Source organism: Podarcis filfolensis, assembly GCF_964270895.1.
Source record: "Podarcis filfolensis genome assembly, chromosome: 4".
In the NCBI taxonomy this organism is placed as follows: domain Eukaryota; kingdom Metazoa; phylum Chordata; class Lepidosauria; order Squamata; family Lacertidae; genus Podarcis; species Podarcis filfolensis.
The window spans coordinates 50,783,259-50,801,740 of NC_139607.1; the positions used below are offsets into that span (position 1 = coordinate 50,783,259).

Genomic DNA, 18,482 nt, shown 5'->3' on the forward strand with positions numbered 1-18,482 from the left:
ATTTGTTGATATCTAAGACGGTATTTCTTAATCATTTACTTGAGATCTCGGGTAGAAAATCAACCAAGATATAAAATTTTCTAGTGCATTATTTTGCTGCAGAAATTTTTCCATTTCCTAAATTCATTAGTTGCAATGAATGGATGCCAATTGAAAATAAATATTGGACAGTGGACAGTTTAACTTTATTGACTAAATACAAGTAAAATTAATATGCTAATTGGATCACTCTCTAGGGCAGGTTTCCTCAAACTTGGCTCTCCAGATGTTTTGAGACTACAGTTCCCATCATCCCTGACCACTGGTCCTGCTAGCTAGGGATCATGGGAGTTGTAGGCCAAAAAATATCTGGAGGGATGAGTTTGAGGAAGCCTGTTCTAGGGCGTTGAAGCTTTTCTGATGCAAACTCAAGAAATTCCAGTTCAAAACTCTCTGGGAAACCCATATCACTGCTTGAGATAGGTTTTTCAAGTTCTGAAGTAGGCACCAATTTAGATTGCTCTCCAAAATTATAAGAAAAAGGGTTAGGTATGGCCAAGGATACTTTCTCCTGGCTTTCTTTTTAAACTAGTGCATATAAGTTCTAAACTGTGCTTTTGAACTCTGGAATGTAAAAAGCAGCTTGGAGATTCTGGAAGGCACCTTCTAAGCAAGAGTCTTAAGGAGGAAATTGAGAGCTTTTAGCATCTCTAGATCCTAGCCATGGCTGCTAAAGACCTCCATTTCCCATTTATTTAGCAGAGTATTGACTGTTTCAGGATGACTGTGAGAACAGGCAAAAAATTAACAACATAAAATGTAGAGGATTTTGTATTTTAAGAGATTGGTGAGAATGGGTTCAATATTCTGACAGTTGTTCTTAATTCTGAAATTGTTAAATGTGTGTGCTTTTCATTTAAATTTTGTAAGGTGATGGAGAGGTCGTGGAGCAAGTAATAGGCCAACAAACTGCTGACCAGGAGGAACCGGCTTTGGAACCTAGCATACTTGATGGCATGATTAGACATTTACAGCAACAGCAAGACCAAAGAATTGGTTCAGATCAAGACATGCTTCCACCTGGGCCACAAAATGGAGATGAAGCAGCTAGAAGAGGTCAGTGCTTGCTTTGAAGATTAGAGGGAAATTATAAACCTTTTTACTGCTTACTAGTATCTCTGACATAAAACATACTGATGTATCATGGTATCACATTACAGGTCAAAAAGCCAATTTGGGACACCCATCTTGTCTCTCACAAAATGAGAAATATGGCTGTCTCCATAGTATCATCTCTTTTATATAACTTCCTCCCCTTTGAAACATGACTTGATGCCTATCATTACTGTTTACTCCACCTTTGGAAGTTACTAATTTCCAGCTAGAATGTGTAGATATTTTGTAGTAAATACATAAATCTCTTGGGTCATCCAGAAGAGTACTTGGTCTGAAATCTACCATTATTCAGTAGAAGATGCAACATGCCAAAGCTATTTACTGCTGGAAAGTTTTTACTTCATGTATTTTATGAATATCTCTTTCCTTTAGATTTCCGGAGGCCAAGCTCTGATATCCAGTCCCCTCCTAATATTGGCCTGAGACGTAGTGGTCAAGTTGAAGGTGTGCGCCAGATGCATCAGAATGCTCCAAGGAGTCAGATCGCTACAGAAAGAGACCTCCAGGCTTGGAGACGGAGAGTAGTTGTTCCAGAAGTGACACACAGTATATTTAGGTGTGCAGGCTTACTGAACTAAAGATTGTTATGGAAGCAAGTTATAAGTATTCATACATTTAATTAAAAATTTAGGCATTTGAGAAATATTTTTTCACTTGGTTTTAAAGTATCATTTCCTGAAGACATCATTTGATCAGCATAAACATACTGTTTCTGGTCTGTTTACTACCAGTTTATTCCCTTGCCATAACTTTAGAATCCAGTTCTCTTGTAACCTTTCATGTTCATACTATTAACTCTAGATTAGAGCCTCTGGGCAGGAGCTATAACACTGCTGTTCTACATGCTACTTAACTTAGTTTTATTTCTGTTCTGCTTCTCATCCAGTCACTGCTGCCAAAGACCAGCATTAATTGAAACACTAGCCTGTCATTTTTACATAGCATAAAACTGGTGTATACATGCATCAGCTTTCCTTCAAACCAGAGTTAGCAACAGAACTGTATACTGTAAGTACTTTACCTTTCACTGATGTGATTCTGCTTTGTCTGACAACCGTTTAAAATGCATTTTTCAGAAATCAAATGGAGTATAGGGTTGCAAAAGGAGAAGAAGAGAAACGCATATATACAATGGAACAAAAAAGGAAGTTATATCATTCATCAGAAAAGGTAGGAAATGTAAAATATAGAATGTCTTATGAGTAACATGAGGGTTCACAGGTTGTTACTCAGAGAAGAGATTTGAATGCAATAGAACTGTGTGCAAAGCTTGTTGAGTGACAGAGTTGCAGCAGTGAATGTACAGTGGTACCTCGGGTTACATACGCTTCAGGTTACAGACTCTGCTAACCCAGAAATAGTACCTCGGGTTAAGAACTTTGCTTCAGGATGAGAACAGAAATCACGCGGCAGCAGTGGGAGGCCCCATTAGCTAAAGTGGTGCTTCAGGTTAAGAACAGTTTCAGCTTAAGAACAGACCCCCGGAACGAATTAAGTACGTAACCAGAGGTACCACTGTATACATTATTTCCTCAAATCTCTTCTATGCTCTTAAATGACTTCTTCACATTTCAACCAGGAATAAATGTTAGAGTCCCTGGCATATCCAGTTAGGACTGGGAAGGACCCATATATGGAACCCTGGAGAGCTGCTGCCAGTCAGAGTAGGCAGTGCTGAGCTAGATGGACCATGGGTCTGATTCTGTCCAAGGCAGCTCCATCTGTTCTAATGTAGATACAATAAAAGCGAAAAGAGATGATAGCACTCAAACACCTGAAGGACTGTTGCATAGGTTGCTTGTTCTTTGCTACCTTAGAGGGCAGGAGTAGATCAAATTGAACTAAGTTACAGGGTAAATTTCAGTTGAATATTGGTAGAAGCTTTTTGACACTGGTTCAGTGGAACCAGTTGCCTAGAAGGCTTGTAGGTTCTCCCATGTTAGAGGCCTTCAAGCAAAGTTGGGGGGTGCCCTGGCTCTGGATTTCCTACATGAGCAACTGGCTAGACTAGATCACTACAAAGCCTCCTCTATGATACTGTGACTACTTGAATGTTTTTCAGTTAGAATTTGACAGCTTAGGTTCCTTGTATCTCCTTTCCAGTAATTTGTAATGCATACTTCCACCTCTAACTTGGCTCCTCTTTAATGGTCCTAATTCAGAGTGACTCAGAAGATTCACTGATACAATCCAAGAGAAGGCTTTATAGACGCAAATATGCTTCGTATCAAGCACGGAATAAGATTGAACAATCTGATTCTTCTAGTGAAGATGGAGATGGAGGTTCAGGATTCATTGAACAGGTGACTGCTCCAATTTCATGTTAGTAATTAGAACTATCAGAAATTCTGATTTCCATTTGTTTGTTTTCAAAGCCCTAGCTTTTACCAACAAAGGCAGGGTAGATACAATTAGTATCAATTAGATACAATTAGCAGAGCCCCCTTTAGTGCAGATAATAAGTAGGAAGCTGACATTTCAGTGATGCATTTTATTGTGTTGTACTTGTCAGAATGCCTTTCAACTGGTGTCAGCGACTGGGCTCAATAACTGGTTCTGCCCCGACTGGGCTAGGCGACTGGAGCACTTTCAGAGACCTTCCAATCCTGGAAAGCAGGTCCCAGTGCACTGGACCTACAGCTGTGCATTGTGAGCACCAGACTCATGCAGAGTATAAATGACGCGGACACTAGCTGTGAAGCATAACTCCTTTTATTTCTAATAGCTACTACAAACTAACGAACTACTGGCTTGCATGAGAGTTACATCTCCCACTCAGCCATCTAGTCACTACATAGATAAGACTCTCCACACACAGTCAGGCAGTCAGTCAGGAGCAGAAGAGTAGAAGAGCAGTTTCCGCCCCCTCCTTTCTCAAAACATCAGAGCAGGAGATTCTGTCAATGGGAGGGGTGAAAATATCAACAGTACTTATGTAATCAGTTCTTTCTTAAATATCATTTTCTTTTGTTGTAGTTTTGTAAATCTTCAACCTAGTGGTGATAAAAGAGAAAGAATGAACAACTAAATATTTTCCCATTTTTAATCTAGGAGGCAGAAGAAAGTGATGGGATGAATTTGTCTTCCCATGAGGAAGAATGGAAGAGTGACAGCAGAACCAACAGTGATAGTTCCAGGTAAAATCAGTTTCAAGTATCAGTTTGTGATGTTTGTGAGCCTTGGCAAAACTACATTTTTCCTTCTGAAAGTAACTTTTTTTGGGGGGGGGACAGGGAGAGATTATTTGTGATACAACTAGATGATATGCTGGAAATAATGCTGTTTGGTGTTTAGCAGCAAATTAAGGGATGTTGAAAAGTCAAACTTAAGAAACTTCCCAGATTGTTAGAGTTTAATTAGTACCTTGCAGTAATATCAATGACACACCCTCTATACTGGGATGTTTCTGTACTCTGGTGGGAAAAGGGAGAGAGAGGCTATCTCTTCTGCGAACTGTGTTCAGAGCACCAGGAGATGTACTGCCAAGAAGAGGGGAGAAATTGCCACCTCTTTTAGAACTCTATGGTTCCTCATTGTAGTTTGAATGTTTGAAATTCTATGTACGTGACTTTATAGTGTGCCAGTTACAGAACTACTGTTGAAATTAACATTAACAGTCAGCTCTGAATAATATTCAACAAACTTTAAAACTAGTTCAAGTGCAGTCAGTTCTGAGCTAGTAGAGATCTCTAACTTGGCTGTGTGTGTTTCCCCTCCCCCTCTTCCCCCCGCCCAGTGACTCTTCAAGTGAATATTCTGATTGGATTGCTGATGCAGGGATTAACCTTCAGCCTCCTGTAAGAAGCTCTCGGTACAAAACTATTAAATACTGTAGTTCTTCTGAAGATGAAGTACCACTAGGAAAAATGTCTACGCGAAAGAGAAAGAAAAAAAGACGGAAGAAATACAAACCAAAACAGCATGAGGAGGTAGTGAACTGGTTTTTGTCAGTTTTTAGATACACCCAATCAGTGAATGTGATTTAGATTTTTTCCATGCTTTGAAGACATTCTAAAAATTATTAGTGTAATGTTATGAACAGAAGAGCACAGGGGCATTTCAATCCATGACATGAACATTGTAATGTCCTTGTTGGTTCATAATGGTATTCCAAATCATGGCTTAGCTTCAACAAGGAAACATGCTTAAAGGTAATTGCAGCCCTATTTAAAGTGGACCTAGCCACAGTGATACAAACTTTGGTTACAGCCAGGTAACACTGCTGCAGGAATGAGGATCCTGTGGCTCTCCAGGTGTCATTGGAGTCTTCCCATCAGTCTTAGCCAGATTGGCAAATGGTCAGGGTTGTTGGGGTTAAGTCCAGCAACAAGTTGGTTTGGAAAATTTACCTGGTGCAGAAGGATACAGCCAGAGCACTTGTGGGAGCTGGACCTTGATATCTTATAAGACCTATTCTGTATCAGTTGGCTGTTGGTTCATTTCTGGGACCATTTCAAGAAGCAGCTTTTCGTCTTCTAAGTTCTAAATGATTTGAGGCAACATTATCTGAAGTGTCACCTACATCTGTAAGAGCCTGCCTAAGCATTAAAATCAGGAGACCCTACTTTCTGGTCTGCCTTTGAGACCTGTTAGATGGATGGAATAGAAAGGTTAGGGCTTGCCCTGCACCTTTGGCACTCCCTCTTCAGGGATTTGCAAATGACCTCATCTCTGTAAAAACTCTGAAGTCTCCTTTATTTAAGGCTGTTATTGGCTGAATTGTGCTGTACTTGGGGGAGGGGGGGAAATAATTAGCTGCTTATGGGGGTTTGTGTTTTGTTTTATTTTCATGTGACTTAGAAATTTGTAAGCTGCCTTGAAAGACAGATTAAAAACCTTTTAAATAAATTAGCAGTCATAACGCTGTGTTATAATTTGGGTAATCCTTTATAATGATGCACAGGTGAATGCACCACAGCAGTCCTGGGAAGTTCAGCCTCCTGACTGGATAACAGATGTCAGACTCCGAAGGTCTCCTTTTGTTCCACAAATGGGTGATGAGGTAAGGGAATTTACACTGAATCTAAGCTTGATCTGGTAAAATTAGCATAGCTAGCCTCAGTCCTGTGATTTGCTATGTCTTGGAAAAGTAGCCATTATCCACAGGTAGCAAGCTATGCTGTGGTGGTGCTCTCTTGTAAGGATTCTTTAGTTTTTAAAACTACAAAAAGGAGCAGCCATCTAAAAACAAAAGCAAAAAACAGAAAACAAGCTTGGATTGGGTACTAGCATGCCAGGCTACATGCCCAGCTTTCCTCATTCTGTCTTAAAGGGTTTCTGGACCTTGAGGCAGAAGTGATGTGACTTGTTTGCATGTACAGTGGTACCTCGGGTTAAGTACTTAATTCTTTCCGGAGGTCTGTTCTTAACCTGAAACTGTTCTTAACCTGAAGCTCCACTTTAGCTAATGGGGCCTCCCACTGCCGCCGTGCTGCCGGAGCACGATCTCTGTTCTCATACTGAAGCAAAGTTCTTAACCCTGGGTTAGCGGAGTCTGTAACCTGAAGCGTATGTAACCTGAAGCGTATGTAACCCGAGGTACCACTGTACAGCTGTACAGATATCATAATTGGTCCTTGTGCTCAGCTTTATTCTGTGAATGGAAGGAGAGTGTAGGAGTGGCTGGTTTCCTTTTCCCTCTTTCCATTCGATTTGGATGACTATGCAGTTTTGGCGAGTGAAACAGCCAGTGGGTAGCCAACCCCCTGTTAATGTAGCTAGCCTTGCAAGTAAATAAATAGAGAAAATGTTTCTCAGCTAAATTAATTTTGAATTTCATTCACTGATTAAAAAATTCATTTTTGTTAGGCGATATATTTTCGACAAGGCCATGAAGCCTACCTTGAAGCAGTGAGGAAAAGCAATATTTGTCAACTGAATCCTCAGAAGGAACCATGGAGAAAAATGGTTCTTAGGGTAAGACTGGTTCAGCATGGGTGTTTGCATGCTACAAAGTACTTTACAATTCTTCTCATTGGTCCCCTAAAGGAACCAGTAAAGTAGGCAAGGATGAGGCAGAGGTGAGCCTAGTGAACTTCATGCATGAGTTGTAGAGCCGGAAAAAGGGGCAACCCAAATTATGAAAGGGTTGGAGTAGCTCCGTTCTTAGTAAAGGTTAGAATGTTTGGGGCTTTTTAGTTTACAGCTCAGGAAGACTTTGTTGCTTGAGCAAGCCTCAGCTGGAAGCTGAAGTCCTTTATAGTCCTTCCTGTCTGAGAGGATACAATGGCCAACCTGGGCAGTGTCAGTCCAATTTCACAGCAAAATGAGAAGGCATTTCAGATCTGCTTTACTTAGAAGTAAGCCCCACTGAACTCTGTCAGACTTGCTTTTGAGTACTCATGCATAGGTTGCCCTATACATCTTAAAATAGGTAGCCCTTTTGGCAAGGGGCCACTTGGTAACACAGTTACACAAATTTATGGTGTAACTGCACATTGAATATTGTTTACAGTTCTGGTCACTTCCCTTAAAAAAAGACAATGTAGAGCTAGAAAAGGGCAACCAGATGGATCAAGAGAGGTGATAATGTATATTTTAAAATCAATATAGCGAAAGTTTGATTGGGATCCAAAGAACAACAAGCAGAAAGGAAATGGCGGTGTTCCACTGCAAGGTGTAAAATAGTCCTTCCATAAGTGGAAAACACCTGCTGCACCTTTGGATTTAATATCATCTCTGCCTTCCATTTTCCCCTGAAGTACATTTATCTTAATCTGTTCATTTATAGAAACAGAATTATGCCTGTGCTTTTGAAATGGCCAACGTAGCAGAGGATTGACCCTTAGGAAGCTTAAGCACTTGGAAATGACTACAGGTTACATAGTGTTTTGCTTCTAGGATTGGGGAAGGGCCATAGATCAGTAGAGCACCTGCTTTTCATGCAGAAGGTCAGTTTCAGTCCCTGAGATCTTCACATAGGGCTGGGAGAGAATTCTAGAGAGCCACTGCCAGTCCTTGTAGATAGTAGTGAGCTAGATGGTATGACTTTGTTCCTATGATTTGAGTTTTGAATAAGTTGCCCAGTGGGAAATCTAGTAACATATACCTATCAAAAATCTAAACTTTGGGTTGTTTTTTTGTAAGGTTATGAACTGTCTTAAGTTTGTGTTATGCCCATTGCTGCTGGACTTTGTTTCTATTCACACTTCATATACTGTGAATAATTGCACTATTATTAATGGGATTCTTTATTATATGTCCATCTGTTAGGAACAAGAATTGGTAAAAATTGTTGGGATACATTATGAAGTTGGGCCTCCTACACTATGCTGCCTTAAGCTTACTCTTATGGATCATATTACAGGACAGCTTCTAGACAAATCATTTTCACTCAAGTATGTATTTTTTTCCCTTTTTTTAAAAAAATTGCATAATGCAGACAGTCTGTATACATTTGAAGACTGAGTTTTAATTTTTTCTCCTAGATACCATGATATGCCAGATGTTATTGACTTCCTTGTGTTAAGTCAGTTCCATGATGAAGCACGACAAAGGAACTGGCAACCTAGTAAGTCTATTTTTGTAATACTGCCGTACCCATGTGCCACCAAGCATTGAAACTAGGAAAAAATGAAAGACAATTTAGAACGATTCGCTAGCTGAATCATGGGGTGGTTTGTTGTTATGATTGTAAGTTATTTCTTTATAACTGATAGGAATCAAATTTTAATGTTACAGGATCAATGATTTTTCAAACCTTGCAGCAGTGTTTGAATTCAAGAACTGTTATAGATAACGTTGATAGTCTACAGATTAAACCTGTGTTGGATCATGTGACTGTCTTATTGTGTTGTGATTGACCATTTGTATAGTGAATGAAACACAGTATTTTAATAGTCATACATTGCATGTGCAATCCTAGACTAGTATTTTAAAAAGTTAATGCAGAAGAACTGTATAGCATCTCATGTCTTTCCTACAGATGATCGCTTTCGTTCAATTATTGATGATGCCTGGTGGTTTGGAACAGTCCTGAGCCAAGAGCCATATCAGCCACAATACCCTGACAGCCCTTTTCAGTGTTACAGTGTTAAGTATGTGTTTTTAGCATGGTTACTTGAGTTTGATATTGAAGGTTGCCTTAAAAACAAAAGAGCATTCGTACCTTAACTACTGTTAGTAACCTTTCGAAGGCGTGTCAGTGTTTATAATGAACCTAAAGAGGAGGAGGAAAATGAACTCTTACGTTTACCTTTTCCTTTTCTTCTTTGGCTTTTGCATTGAGCAAGAATGTAGATGCAGAGGCAGGCCACAACGCCAGCTTCCCACAGCAGTGTCACTGTCACTTATTAAGAGGGAGAAGGACTTGGAGGTTGGGGCTGTGCACGTATATCAGCAGAGCTCACCCAGTGCTCCCACTAGTGCATCTGCACTGATGTTTGTATGGAGCATGTAAGAGAAAAGGATTGTGACTCTCTGAAGTTAAGAGTGGGAGGGTGCAGAGCAACATAAACGAGGAATTTTAAATATATTTTGTTGTTCCCTTTCTGTAATTCTTTCACCATGAGCAAGTTTCCTAAAATCTTTTACCTTAAAATATAACATCAAGTCTGATCATTACTGGGGATTATTTCTGTTTGAAAATACCTTTACATATCTTTAAAATTTATTTTATTTTTGCTTATTTTTTTAAATAGATGGGACAATGGTGAAACTGAAAGACTTAGCCCATGGGACATGGAGCCTATTCCAGACAATGGTATACAAAAATCAGATGATGTCATTTTTTCTGGTTGAACAGACAGACAATAAATGGGTTAGGAGGTCAATAAACAATTGTGGGCTTGTGGGCTTTTGTTCTTCTGCTACTACCCTTCGGGGAACATAGATGTGAGGGTTGGGCATTGCTAGTTTTTCAGAAACCAGTGATTGAGATTCATGGACGCACCAGACACTTGCGGGCCTTTTTGTCCCTGAGAGAGGGTAATCCACAAAGTTATGCAGTGATGAGCCTGAAAACAAATGTGTACATGAGTTTGCTGTGCTTGCAGGTATATTCTCACTAGATCTGGCTAGTAGATTTTGTGAAGGATCACTACTTGTCAGCATGTGTGCTTATCCTCCGATCTACAGGCAGGAAGATTTCCTGTCTAAACTAAAGATTGGCATATTTGCTCAAGATGGAGCTCCACCAGTAGTTATGCTTTGCAATTATTTAGCAGTTAAGCAGGTTTTGTTTCAATAGCCAGATTTATTATACATAGTCTAGAGGAGGGGTGCCCAAACTTTTTTCAAAGATGGCCAGATTTGATGAAGTAGTTGTTGAGCTTTTTTTAGGATTGAAGTTCCTGAACTTTTTAAAGGATTTTACCCCAGGACATATAATGCCACGGGGGCCGAATTAATTCGATCAGCGGTCCAGATTAGGCCCCCGAAACAGACTTTGGACATGCCTTTGCTAGAGTTTTGGAGCAACCAAGCCCTGGTTTTACCTTATTTTACTTAACTAAGTATCAGATAATTGGACACTGATGTGTTGCCTTGCCCTTTAAGCAAGTGGGCAGCTTACATTTTAGCTGTTGCCCCTATACTGTACCTAGTCTTAAAACAAAGGACCCATTGAAGTATTTACAGAACTCCAGATCTAATTTGGACACCTCTTTTAAGGGAATTGATGTTGATAGATCTGAACCTGGATATTCAGTGAACAGAAATCAAACTTACATTATTGTCACGTGCCTGGCTACCTCTGACTTTAAAAGTTTATATCATAAGAAGTGTAATTTAATGAACTTACTGCGTTTTGTTTTGTTCGCCTGATGTCTCCTGTATTGCTTGAAAATAACTAGTTGATCAGCCTGTGGAACTGGGAGCTAGTGTTTCTGTGACTGCTGAAGAGATGGCAAAATTATTATACAAACCTCAAAAGGGAGAATGGCAGGGGAAATCCCAGAGTGAAGAATGTGAACGGATTATCTGTGGAATTGATCAGCTTTTGAGACTAGGTATGTATCTAGAAATCTGGTACCTTTTCCCCATCATGTTTGTGTAGTAGATTAAAAACTTTGGATTCATACTGCAAATACTCAGGCTGTGTTCCTGTCTGACAAGCTTTCTAAAAGGTTGCTTAATCTGTTTTTAATTTCTGAAGGACTGTATGTAAATCCGTGATGTATGTAAATTGAATACATTACTTCAGATGCTTCAACTGTTGTTGTTATTTATTTATTACAGATATTTCAGCAGCATTTGCTGGCCCAGTTGATCTGAATAGGTATCCAAAGTACAGTACAGTAATAGCTTATCCAACAGACCTTTGGACTATCAGAATGCGACTTGTCAACAGGTTTTACAGGTTGGTCTGAGACTGCACTAGAAGGGTGATAGCATATCTGTCTTATAAAATTGCTGAAAAGTTAAGCCACATGTAATATTGCATATTTTGGAAATCCTTGGTACGCTCCTTTGCTGAGGTACAGTTCAGGTGAGGCAACATTATAACTTCAAACAGGAATTGGATGTTTACTACCCTTAAAATATGGCAGACTTTTGGTTTAGCTGCAAGTGCTCTAGGACTCTGCAAGAACCCTTGCTCCGCCTTCCTAAAGCCAGGTAAGCCTGCAATCACAGAATTGTGTGGGATAGGTGAGGAAGGGGAAACATGGAGTGTGGGTTTCCCTTCCATTCATTCATTCATTCATTCATTCCCTACCCACCCATGCAAAGCTGTGATTGCGTAAGATGCAGGTTACCTAAAAACAGATGCCTGACTGGATCTTTCCTTTCTAGCACAGTGAGAAATAAGCTGTACATGGGAGGGGTTTTCTGGTGGCTTGAGTGAAGATAGGGTCACAGTTGTACTATCAAGAAATAGTGGATACAGACTATGTAACTGATAAAAGTAAGCACAGGGTAGGTGGTGATGGAAATGGGAAATAATACCTTCAGGAAGTTTAAAAGTTTGAAGTGTGAATGACACTGATGCACTTTTGCATGAAATGATCATTGTCAAAGAAATTACTATACTACTGACATGAACATGGAGTATGTCTGGATTCAGTAAGAATAGGACAGTAGCTTGTTAAAACTCCATGATAAATGAAAAGCAATATTTTTTCTACTTAAACATTTCCAGTTTTAGTGACTGAACATTTCCAGATTTAGTTGTTATATGATATTTTTCTCCTGATTAAAACTAATCTGTTTACTATTAAACATAGGAGGCTTTCTGCATTGATTTGGGAAGTAAGATGTCTTGAGAGCAATGCTCGGACCTTCAATGTGCCCAACAGCACTATTGCTAAATCTGCTCAGAAAATCACAGATCAACTCTTAGAATTCATTAGGTAAGCAATATTTCAGGATGAAATGTTTTTGGTTTTTTGTTGCTTAAAAGGTAATCAGAATTGTCTTACTTCTGGTCATTGCTTATGACCGTGGTTTACATGTCAATGTTCAGAATAGATACAGTATTCACAGAAGGCTCTTGCCTTCTGTAAACAAAAAGAGGAAGGGAAACAAATTTTTTTGCTTTGCTTTTTTCAAATTCTCCCCTTTTCCTGGTGAATTAGCCACACAGCCATTTTGGGATTCAAGTTGCTTTAGCAGCCCAATCAGGAAACCTCTGATTATTTTGAATGTTCCTCTTTTCTCTCTTGCCATCTTCTCAGCTTCATTTTCCTGCCAGCTGGGCTCACTCCTTCTCTGTCTATTGTGTGTGTTAATTGCTTCATTCTTCTTTTGTCATTCTCTTTCCATTGCTTTTTCTCTTTATGGTATCTTTCTTCCTTTTCATTTTCTATCTTCTGGTAGGTCCCAGCTGTGGCTGTGTGGCTAGTTTGCCATGAAAATGGAACGTTGGTCACCATGAAGGGGGCTTTTCTGACAGACAACATCATACAGCCATGCTGCAGCCTGTAGTCATTTGCTCACTGGGGCTACACAGGTCTGAAACACAAATATAAGACAAATAACAGTACCTATTTTTCTGGTGCTGTGGTCCAATTGTAGAGGTATATTAACTGAGAAGATCTTTGGGGCTTGGCCAGAACAGAAACTGAGAAGACTGTGAGAGGGAAGGAGTAGTCATCTTTAAAATAAATCAGAGGTTTTCTGTGAGGACTCCTAGAACAACATGAACCCAGCAGTGGTTGCTGTGTTATCTACCAGAAAAGGCCCTTTCACAGTAACTGAGCAACATTCTATTCTTTTGTAGATCCTTTGCCACTTCCTACACTATTTCAAAGAGTCCCTGAACCCTCTGAAGTAGATTCATGAGTGTGTACAGGGGACTGCACACAGAAAGGGAAATCTGCTAAAATCACCCTGTTTTTCATTCAAGAAGCCTCTAAGGGCATTAAAGAAATTTCCACAAGTGAAGGCAACAGAACAAGATACAACCTATTGTAACATTACATTTTTATTTTCCAGGAATCCAGATTGTACAGATATTTTTGAGTTGTGCATTGCAACTAACAATGGGGACAGCATTGATCCTGATTATCTGGTAATAAAACCTTATTTTTACCCTGCCTAGATAACTACTAGCTCTTCCCGCTTCAGTGCTATTTTATTAAGCCCTGCCCTTTCCCTTCACCCTATTAATAATAGTAGAGTAGGCTCAAACTTGTAAGTTCATTGAACAGCAGGGTGGTGTCTGGCACATTTTCTCTAAATGACAACCTAAGACCCCAAACCCTTGAGTGGAGCTTTCTAACAAAATATTGCTGTGTAGAGTTCTATTTCAGTTACTTCTATTCAACTGCTTCCCCACAATAGTTGGATAGCATTTTTGTGGGATGGGAAGGAATGAGTATGTGGATCTGCTGATGTCCAATCCAGCTACATTAAAATATTGTATGAGCAGTTCTCACTTCTGTATCTGGGGATATAAATTCTCAGTATGAACCTGAAAGTGTCCTATCTAAACAATGTGGTTTTCTATCCTTTTTTATCTATGCTGTATCCTGCCCCCCACCCCCATCAATTAACATTCTGTGGTCATGGGGTCATCATTGGGGTTTCTGCCTCCCTTGCCTTGCCTTAGGTTTTCCCCACAAAGACTTGAGGGAGTTCCCTCTTAGGTGGTGGTGGTGTTTTGTAAAGATTTGTTTATATTCTGGCAACCTCCAGAGTCTGATGGTGAGTAGTTTTGGATAGAAAAGCACAGGAGCAAAAAACATCTGAATCAGTATTAGAAGGAACACTCTAGATCAGGGGTAGGCAACCTAAGGCCCATGGCTGGATCTGGCCCAATCGCCTTCTCAATCCGGCCTGTGGACGGTCCAGGAATCAGCATGTTTTTACATGGGTAGAATGTGTCCTTTTATTTAAAATGCATCTCTGGGTTATTTGTGGGGCCTGTCTGGTGTTTTTACATGAGTAGAATGTGTCCTTTTATTTAACATGCATCTCTGGGTTATATGTGGGGCATAGGAATTCGTTCATTTCCACCCCACCCCACCCCCCCAAAAAATAGTCTAGCCCACCACATGGTCTGAGGGATGGTGGACCGGCCATGGCTGAAAAAGGTTGCTGACCCCTGCTCTTGATGAACATTTCTGGTCTGTTTTGTAGGATGATGAAGAGACCGATGTTCCCAGAGCACCTTCGAGAAGAGTAAGTCTGTTTACCTTGACAACAACCTTTGCCCAATCTGTGAGATAGTAGCAGGATTTTTCCGTAATACTCCTACATTATACAGATGAATTCTAAATCCTGTGTCCCAGTCTATCCTAAAGGTTTGGCAGTCAATTCTTCCATGCTACATTTAGAAATACTGTGTTTCTGTTTTAAAGAGTCGGGGCTTGAAGAGGAGACTCAGCTATGATGAAAACACTTGGAAGAAGCAATGTATGGACCTTGTTAATCTAATTTTCCAGTGTGAAGATTCTGAGCCATTTAGACAACCTGTTGACTTGGATCAATATCCTGTAAGTTCATATCATTATCATCGTCAATATCATTGACGTTCATTTCATATTGCATTTCCAGCACCCAGTGTTATTTCCTATTACTATGAAAGAAATGGGAAAGAGTTTTCTTGAGTAGCTTAGGATGAGAAAACCCACACACTCCAATGTCAAATAGTTGCAGAACTGTTTCCAGGGTTCTAACTGTTAAAGTGGCAGGTGGTCCTACCTAGCCAATTCCAGATCAGTCAGGTGGAATAGTGACTACCATTTGGCTTTATGTTAACAGTGACAATAAAGTAAAATAGAATTTGTGTTCAACATATAAGCAGGCTTTGAAATCCCAATCTTATTTATTTTGAGTACTGGAAGGCCTTGAGTATTTCATGGACAATGATTAATGTCAGTTTTGGATGATTATTGATTTAAAATATATCCTGCTTGCTTCAATATATCAAGGTGATTAACAATAAAATTAAAACAATTATAACACAAAGCAAAACCACACTAAACCAGCAAAATGAATTGAGAGAGAATAAAGACAGCATTAAAACAATTCATTTAAAACAATCATACCTCAAAAGTCTTACTAAAAAGGAAGATTTTAGTACTTTAGTGGAAGGCCATTAGAATGAGCTCAAGAGGGACGGAACTTAATAGCTTGGGTGCAGCCATTAGGAAGGCCCTCTGTGTGGTCCAAACAAGATGTGTGTTGAGACATATGAGAGGATCTCTGTTGAAGGTCATGTTAGGCAGGCAGGTTTATTCAGGAAAAAGCATAATTACTCTGATTTAACCTTATCATAATCAAAAGTAGACCCACTAAAATCTATGGGGTCAACACTGAATGTGATTCAACCCATTGGGAATATTAATTTCCAGGCCTGTCTAGGCCCGCTAATGTTTTTAAGTGTTTACAGTGTTCCTTCAGATATTCTACAAAATTAGTCCATTCTTTTTGTCCTAGGCCTAGAATAGCACTGGTGATATAGTTAGGGTAAAATTTGTAATAAGGGAGATGAATAAATTAGATAAAGATATAAAGATGCAGAAAAGATAATAGGTAATGATGGGAAACCGGGGAGGGGGGGAGTCTGAGGGTTGAGAACCTCCAAAAGATAATGTTTTGTTGTGTTGATATGAATGTAAAATGTAAGCAAAAAAAAATCCTTAAAATAGTTAAAAAGGGAATATTAATTTCCAAATCTGTGTTCAAGATGCTTGGCCAAAGTTGACAAATATAGTTGTTTCTTTTCAGTCCCTAGGAAAATGTATGTTAAAGTCACTGGGATCATTTAGCACAAAGTGTGCTCCTGTTTTGTTTTCTTTTAAATGGATTTCAGGTTTACATATCTGTGTATAAGAAACTTCACCCCATTCACCACATCTTAAATAATGGAGTTATTTGGATGTCTTTATTTAGGACTACCGGGAAATTATAGACACACCGATGGACTTTGGGACTGTGAAGGAGACATTAGAAGCTGGGAACTATGACACTCCAATGGAACTTTGCAAAGATATTAGATTAGTATTTAGCAATGCTAAAGCATACACTCCAAACAAAAGATCCAAGGTAATGTTTCTGTGCCATTTACCTAATTTGTCAAATCAAGGGGGAGAAAGGAAGAAAACAAGTGTCCAAAAAGAAACTGATCACCCTATCATATGTTATATAATTGCAAATCCTGTCTCTGAATTAAAGGCTGCACTCCTAAGTAAATTTGCATAGGATTTCTGCCTTAATGAACATATTTCATTAAACTAGATTTTTTTAAAGTGTATGGTCCTGTGTTGTGTGTAGTAGAAAGTACAGTTAGTACATAAATCTCTCATAATTTTTGTTCACTGCTTGAATATTTTGTATTAAGCAGTTTATAAACTCTTAAAATAATAGTAATAAAATTTTACAATTGGATCACCAAATGCAAGTGTCTTAAACTTTTTTTAAAAATAAAAACTAACCTATTTCTTTTGCAATCTAGATATATAGTATGACATTGAGATTATCTGCACTGCTTGAGGAAAAAATGAGGAGAATTATCTCTGACTTCAGAACTGGACAAAAATACAATGAAAGATTGCGGAGAAGTCAGAGGCACAATAGGAGGCTGCAAAGTCGAAGTAAATTACAGCAATCTACCAAAACACTCAGGTAAATCTTCTTCAGTCTGAGGGTGTTCTTCATTGGCAAAAGCTATTTGAGGATGTGATTAAGATGTGAAGATTTCAGTCCTGTAATGCACCCTTATCTTAGAGGAGAAGTAAAAAGGCATAGGTTTGTGCTGCTAGATAAACCATGTAAATCAGTTCATCTGATTAACTTGAGGTTTTTGACTGATGGAAGGAGCATAGTTTCAGTGTAGTTTTGGATACTTTCAAAGGTTGTGCAATGGGAGTTGACCTCCTCCTCCCCCCCCTCCCCTGAATACTCTCAAAATCTGCTCTGGATTATGGCGTATAGTGCTTCTCACATGTTTGATATGTTGAGGGACATACTACTACTATGTTGAGGTACATTTCTACTAAAATGAGCTTTCAAGGTAATTTCATATTAAAATAATATAAAATGCCAACAGAATTTAAAGGATTTAAAACTTTAAAAAATATGACAAAAGTGCAGTGCTGCTATTCTACTGGTTAAAAGGTTTAAATATGATAAAATGAACATGTACATTGCTATGTTATAGGTGAGGCTTTCAGTTTGAGTACTTTGCATTGATTGTGTTGCATATTAAAATTAACTGAATACTCGTTAAGAAGCATTTTAACGAGGGGAAAAGTACCACTGAAATAAAAATTAATTTTATAAAAGGCAACCATATTCATGGACTGCATATTGTTTTCCTCCTGTTTGTCAAGAAATGGAAAGCAGAAGCAGTGTAAATCTCAGGGTAAAATTCAGTCTGAGCCAGAAGATTCTTCTAACCAAAATACCTCAAGCAGAAAGTCGTGTGTTACAAACCATAAAATGTATGCTGGCACCTCCAGCCGCAGTGTTGCGGGCATATCTTCTGATTCCGCCTCATCATTTGGGAAAAATGCACGAACAAGGAGCACAGCTGTAGCACACAGTTCTGCATTGTCATCAGGTGAGTGATCAGTTTGTGGGGAAATGGTTAAAAGAAACTTTTCTCTCTAATTGTAAATACACCCTTTGTCTTGCGGTTTAAAATTGCTCTCAACTCAAGCAGACATAACCTTAATGATATTAAGGTAATCAGACCATCCATACAAAATTCTGTCATTTTCCAGGTATTCTTACCTTTGGCATATTAAACTTTAATTTTTTATGCTGTACATCTTTTTGTGAACTGTAAAGTGGAAGTGCAGCTTCACATTTCTTAAATGTATACTTCTTCTGCATTTCTTAATGTACTTTGTCTTTTGACACAAGCTTTTGGCCATGTTGCTGAGCAGATGGGAGATGCTTGAGAATGTTGAGAACGGAAAAATAGAATTTGATTGACTTAA

At 39.0% G+C, this 18,482-nt stretch overlaps 2 protein-coding genes across 3 annotated transcripts in view; one reads left to right on the forward strand and one right to left on the reverse strand.

Moving 5' to 3' along the window:
- Positions 1 to 18,482, reverse strand: part of B3GALT5 (beta-1,3-galactosyltransferase 5) — a 132,287-nt gene that overhangs the window by 113,563 nt on the left and 242 nt on the right. The gene's annotated exons all lie outside the window — the stretch shown is intronic.
- BRWD1 (bromodomain and WD repeat domain containing 1) overlaps positions 1 to 18,482 on the forward strand; it is a 47,941-nt gene that overhangs the window by 19,158 nt on the left and 10,301 nt on the right. For both annotated transcript variants that reach the window (XM_083608741.1, XM_083608742.1), the window contains exons 18-38: positions 910 to 1,095; positions 1,528 to 1,711; positions 2,232 to 2,325; positions 3,318 to 3,458; positions 4,207 to 4,292; positions 4,892 to 5,084; positions 6,059 to 6,157; positions 6,964 to 7,071; positions 8,368 to 8,492; positions 8,583 to 8,665; positions 9,080 to 9,191; positions 9,795 to 9,856; positions 10,947 to 11,102; positions 11,332 to 11,452; positions 12,318 to 12,443; positions 13,528 to 13,603; positions 14,674 to 14,715; positions 14,895 to 15,029; positions 16,432 to 16,584; positions 16,994 to 17,163; positions 17,871 to 18,100. In XM_083608741.1, the coding sequence (XP_083464867.1) occupies positions 910 to 1,095; positions 1,528 to 1,711; positions 2,232 to 2,325; positions 3,318 to 3,458; positions 4,207 to 4,292; positions 4,892 to 5,084; positions 6,059 to 6,157; positions 6,964 to 7,071; positions 8,368 to 8,492; positions 8,583 to 8,665; positions 9,080 to 9,191; positions 9,795 to 9,856; positions 10,947 to 11,102; positions 11,332 to 11,452; positions 12,318 to 12,443; positions 13,528 to 13,603; positions 14,674 to 14,715; positions 14,895 to 15,029; positions 16,432 to 16,584; positions 16,994 to 17,163; positions 17,871 to 18,100 (2,682 nt within the window). The remainder of the gene's footprint in view (positions 1 to 909; positions 1,096 to 1,527; positions 1,712 to 2,231; positions 2,326 to 3,317; positions 3,459 to 4,206; positions 4,293 to 4,891; positions 5,085 to 6,058; positions 6,158 to 6,963; positions 7,072 to 8,367; positions 8,493 to 8,582; positions 8,666 to 9,079; positions 9,192 to 9,794; positions 9,857 to 10,946; positions 11,103 to 11,331; positions 11,453 to 12,317; positions 12,444 to 13,527; positions 13,604 to 14,673; positions 14,716 to 14,894; positions 15,030 to 16,431; positions 16,585 to 16,993; positions 17,164 to 17,870; positions 18,101 to 18,482) is intronic.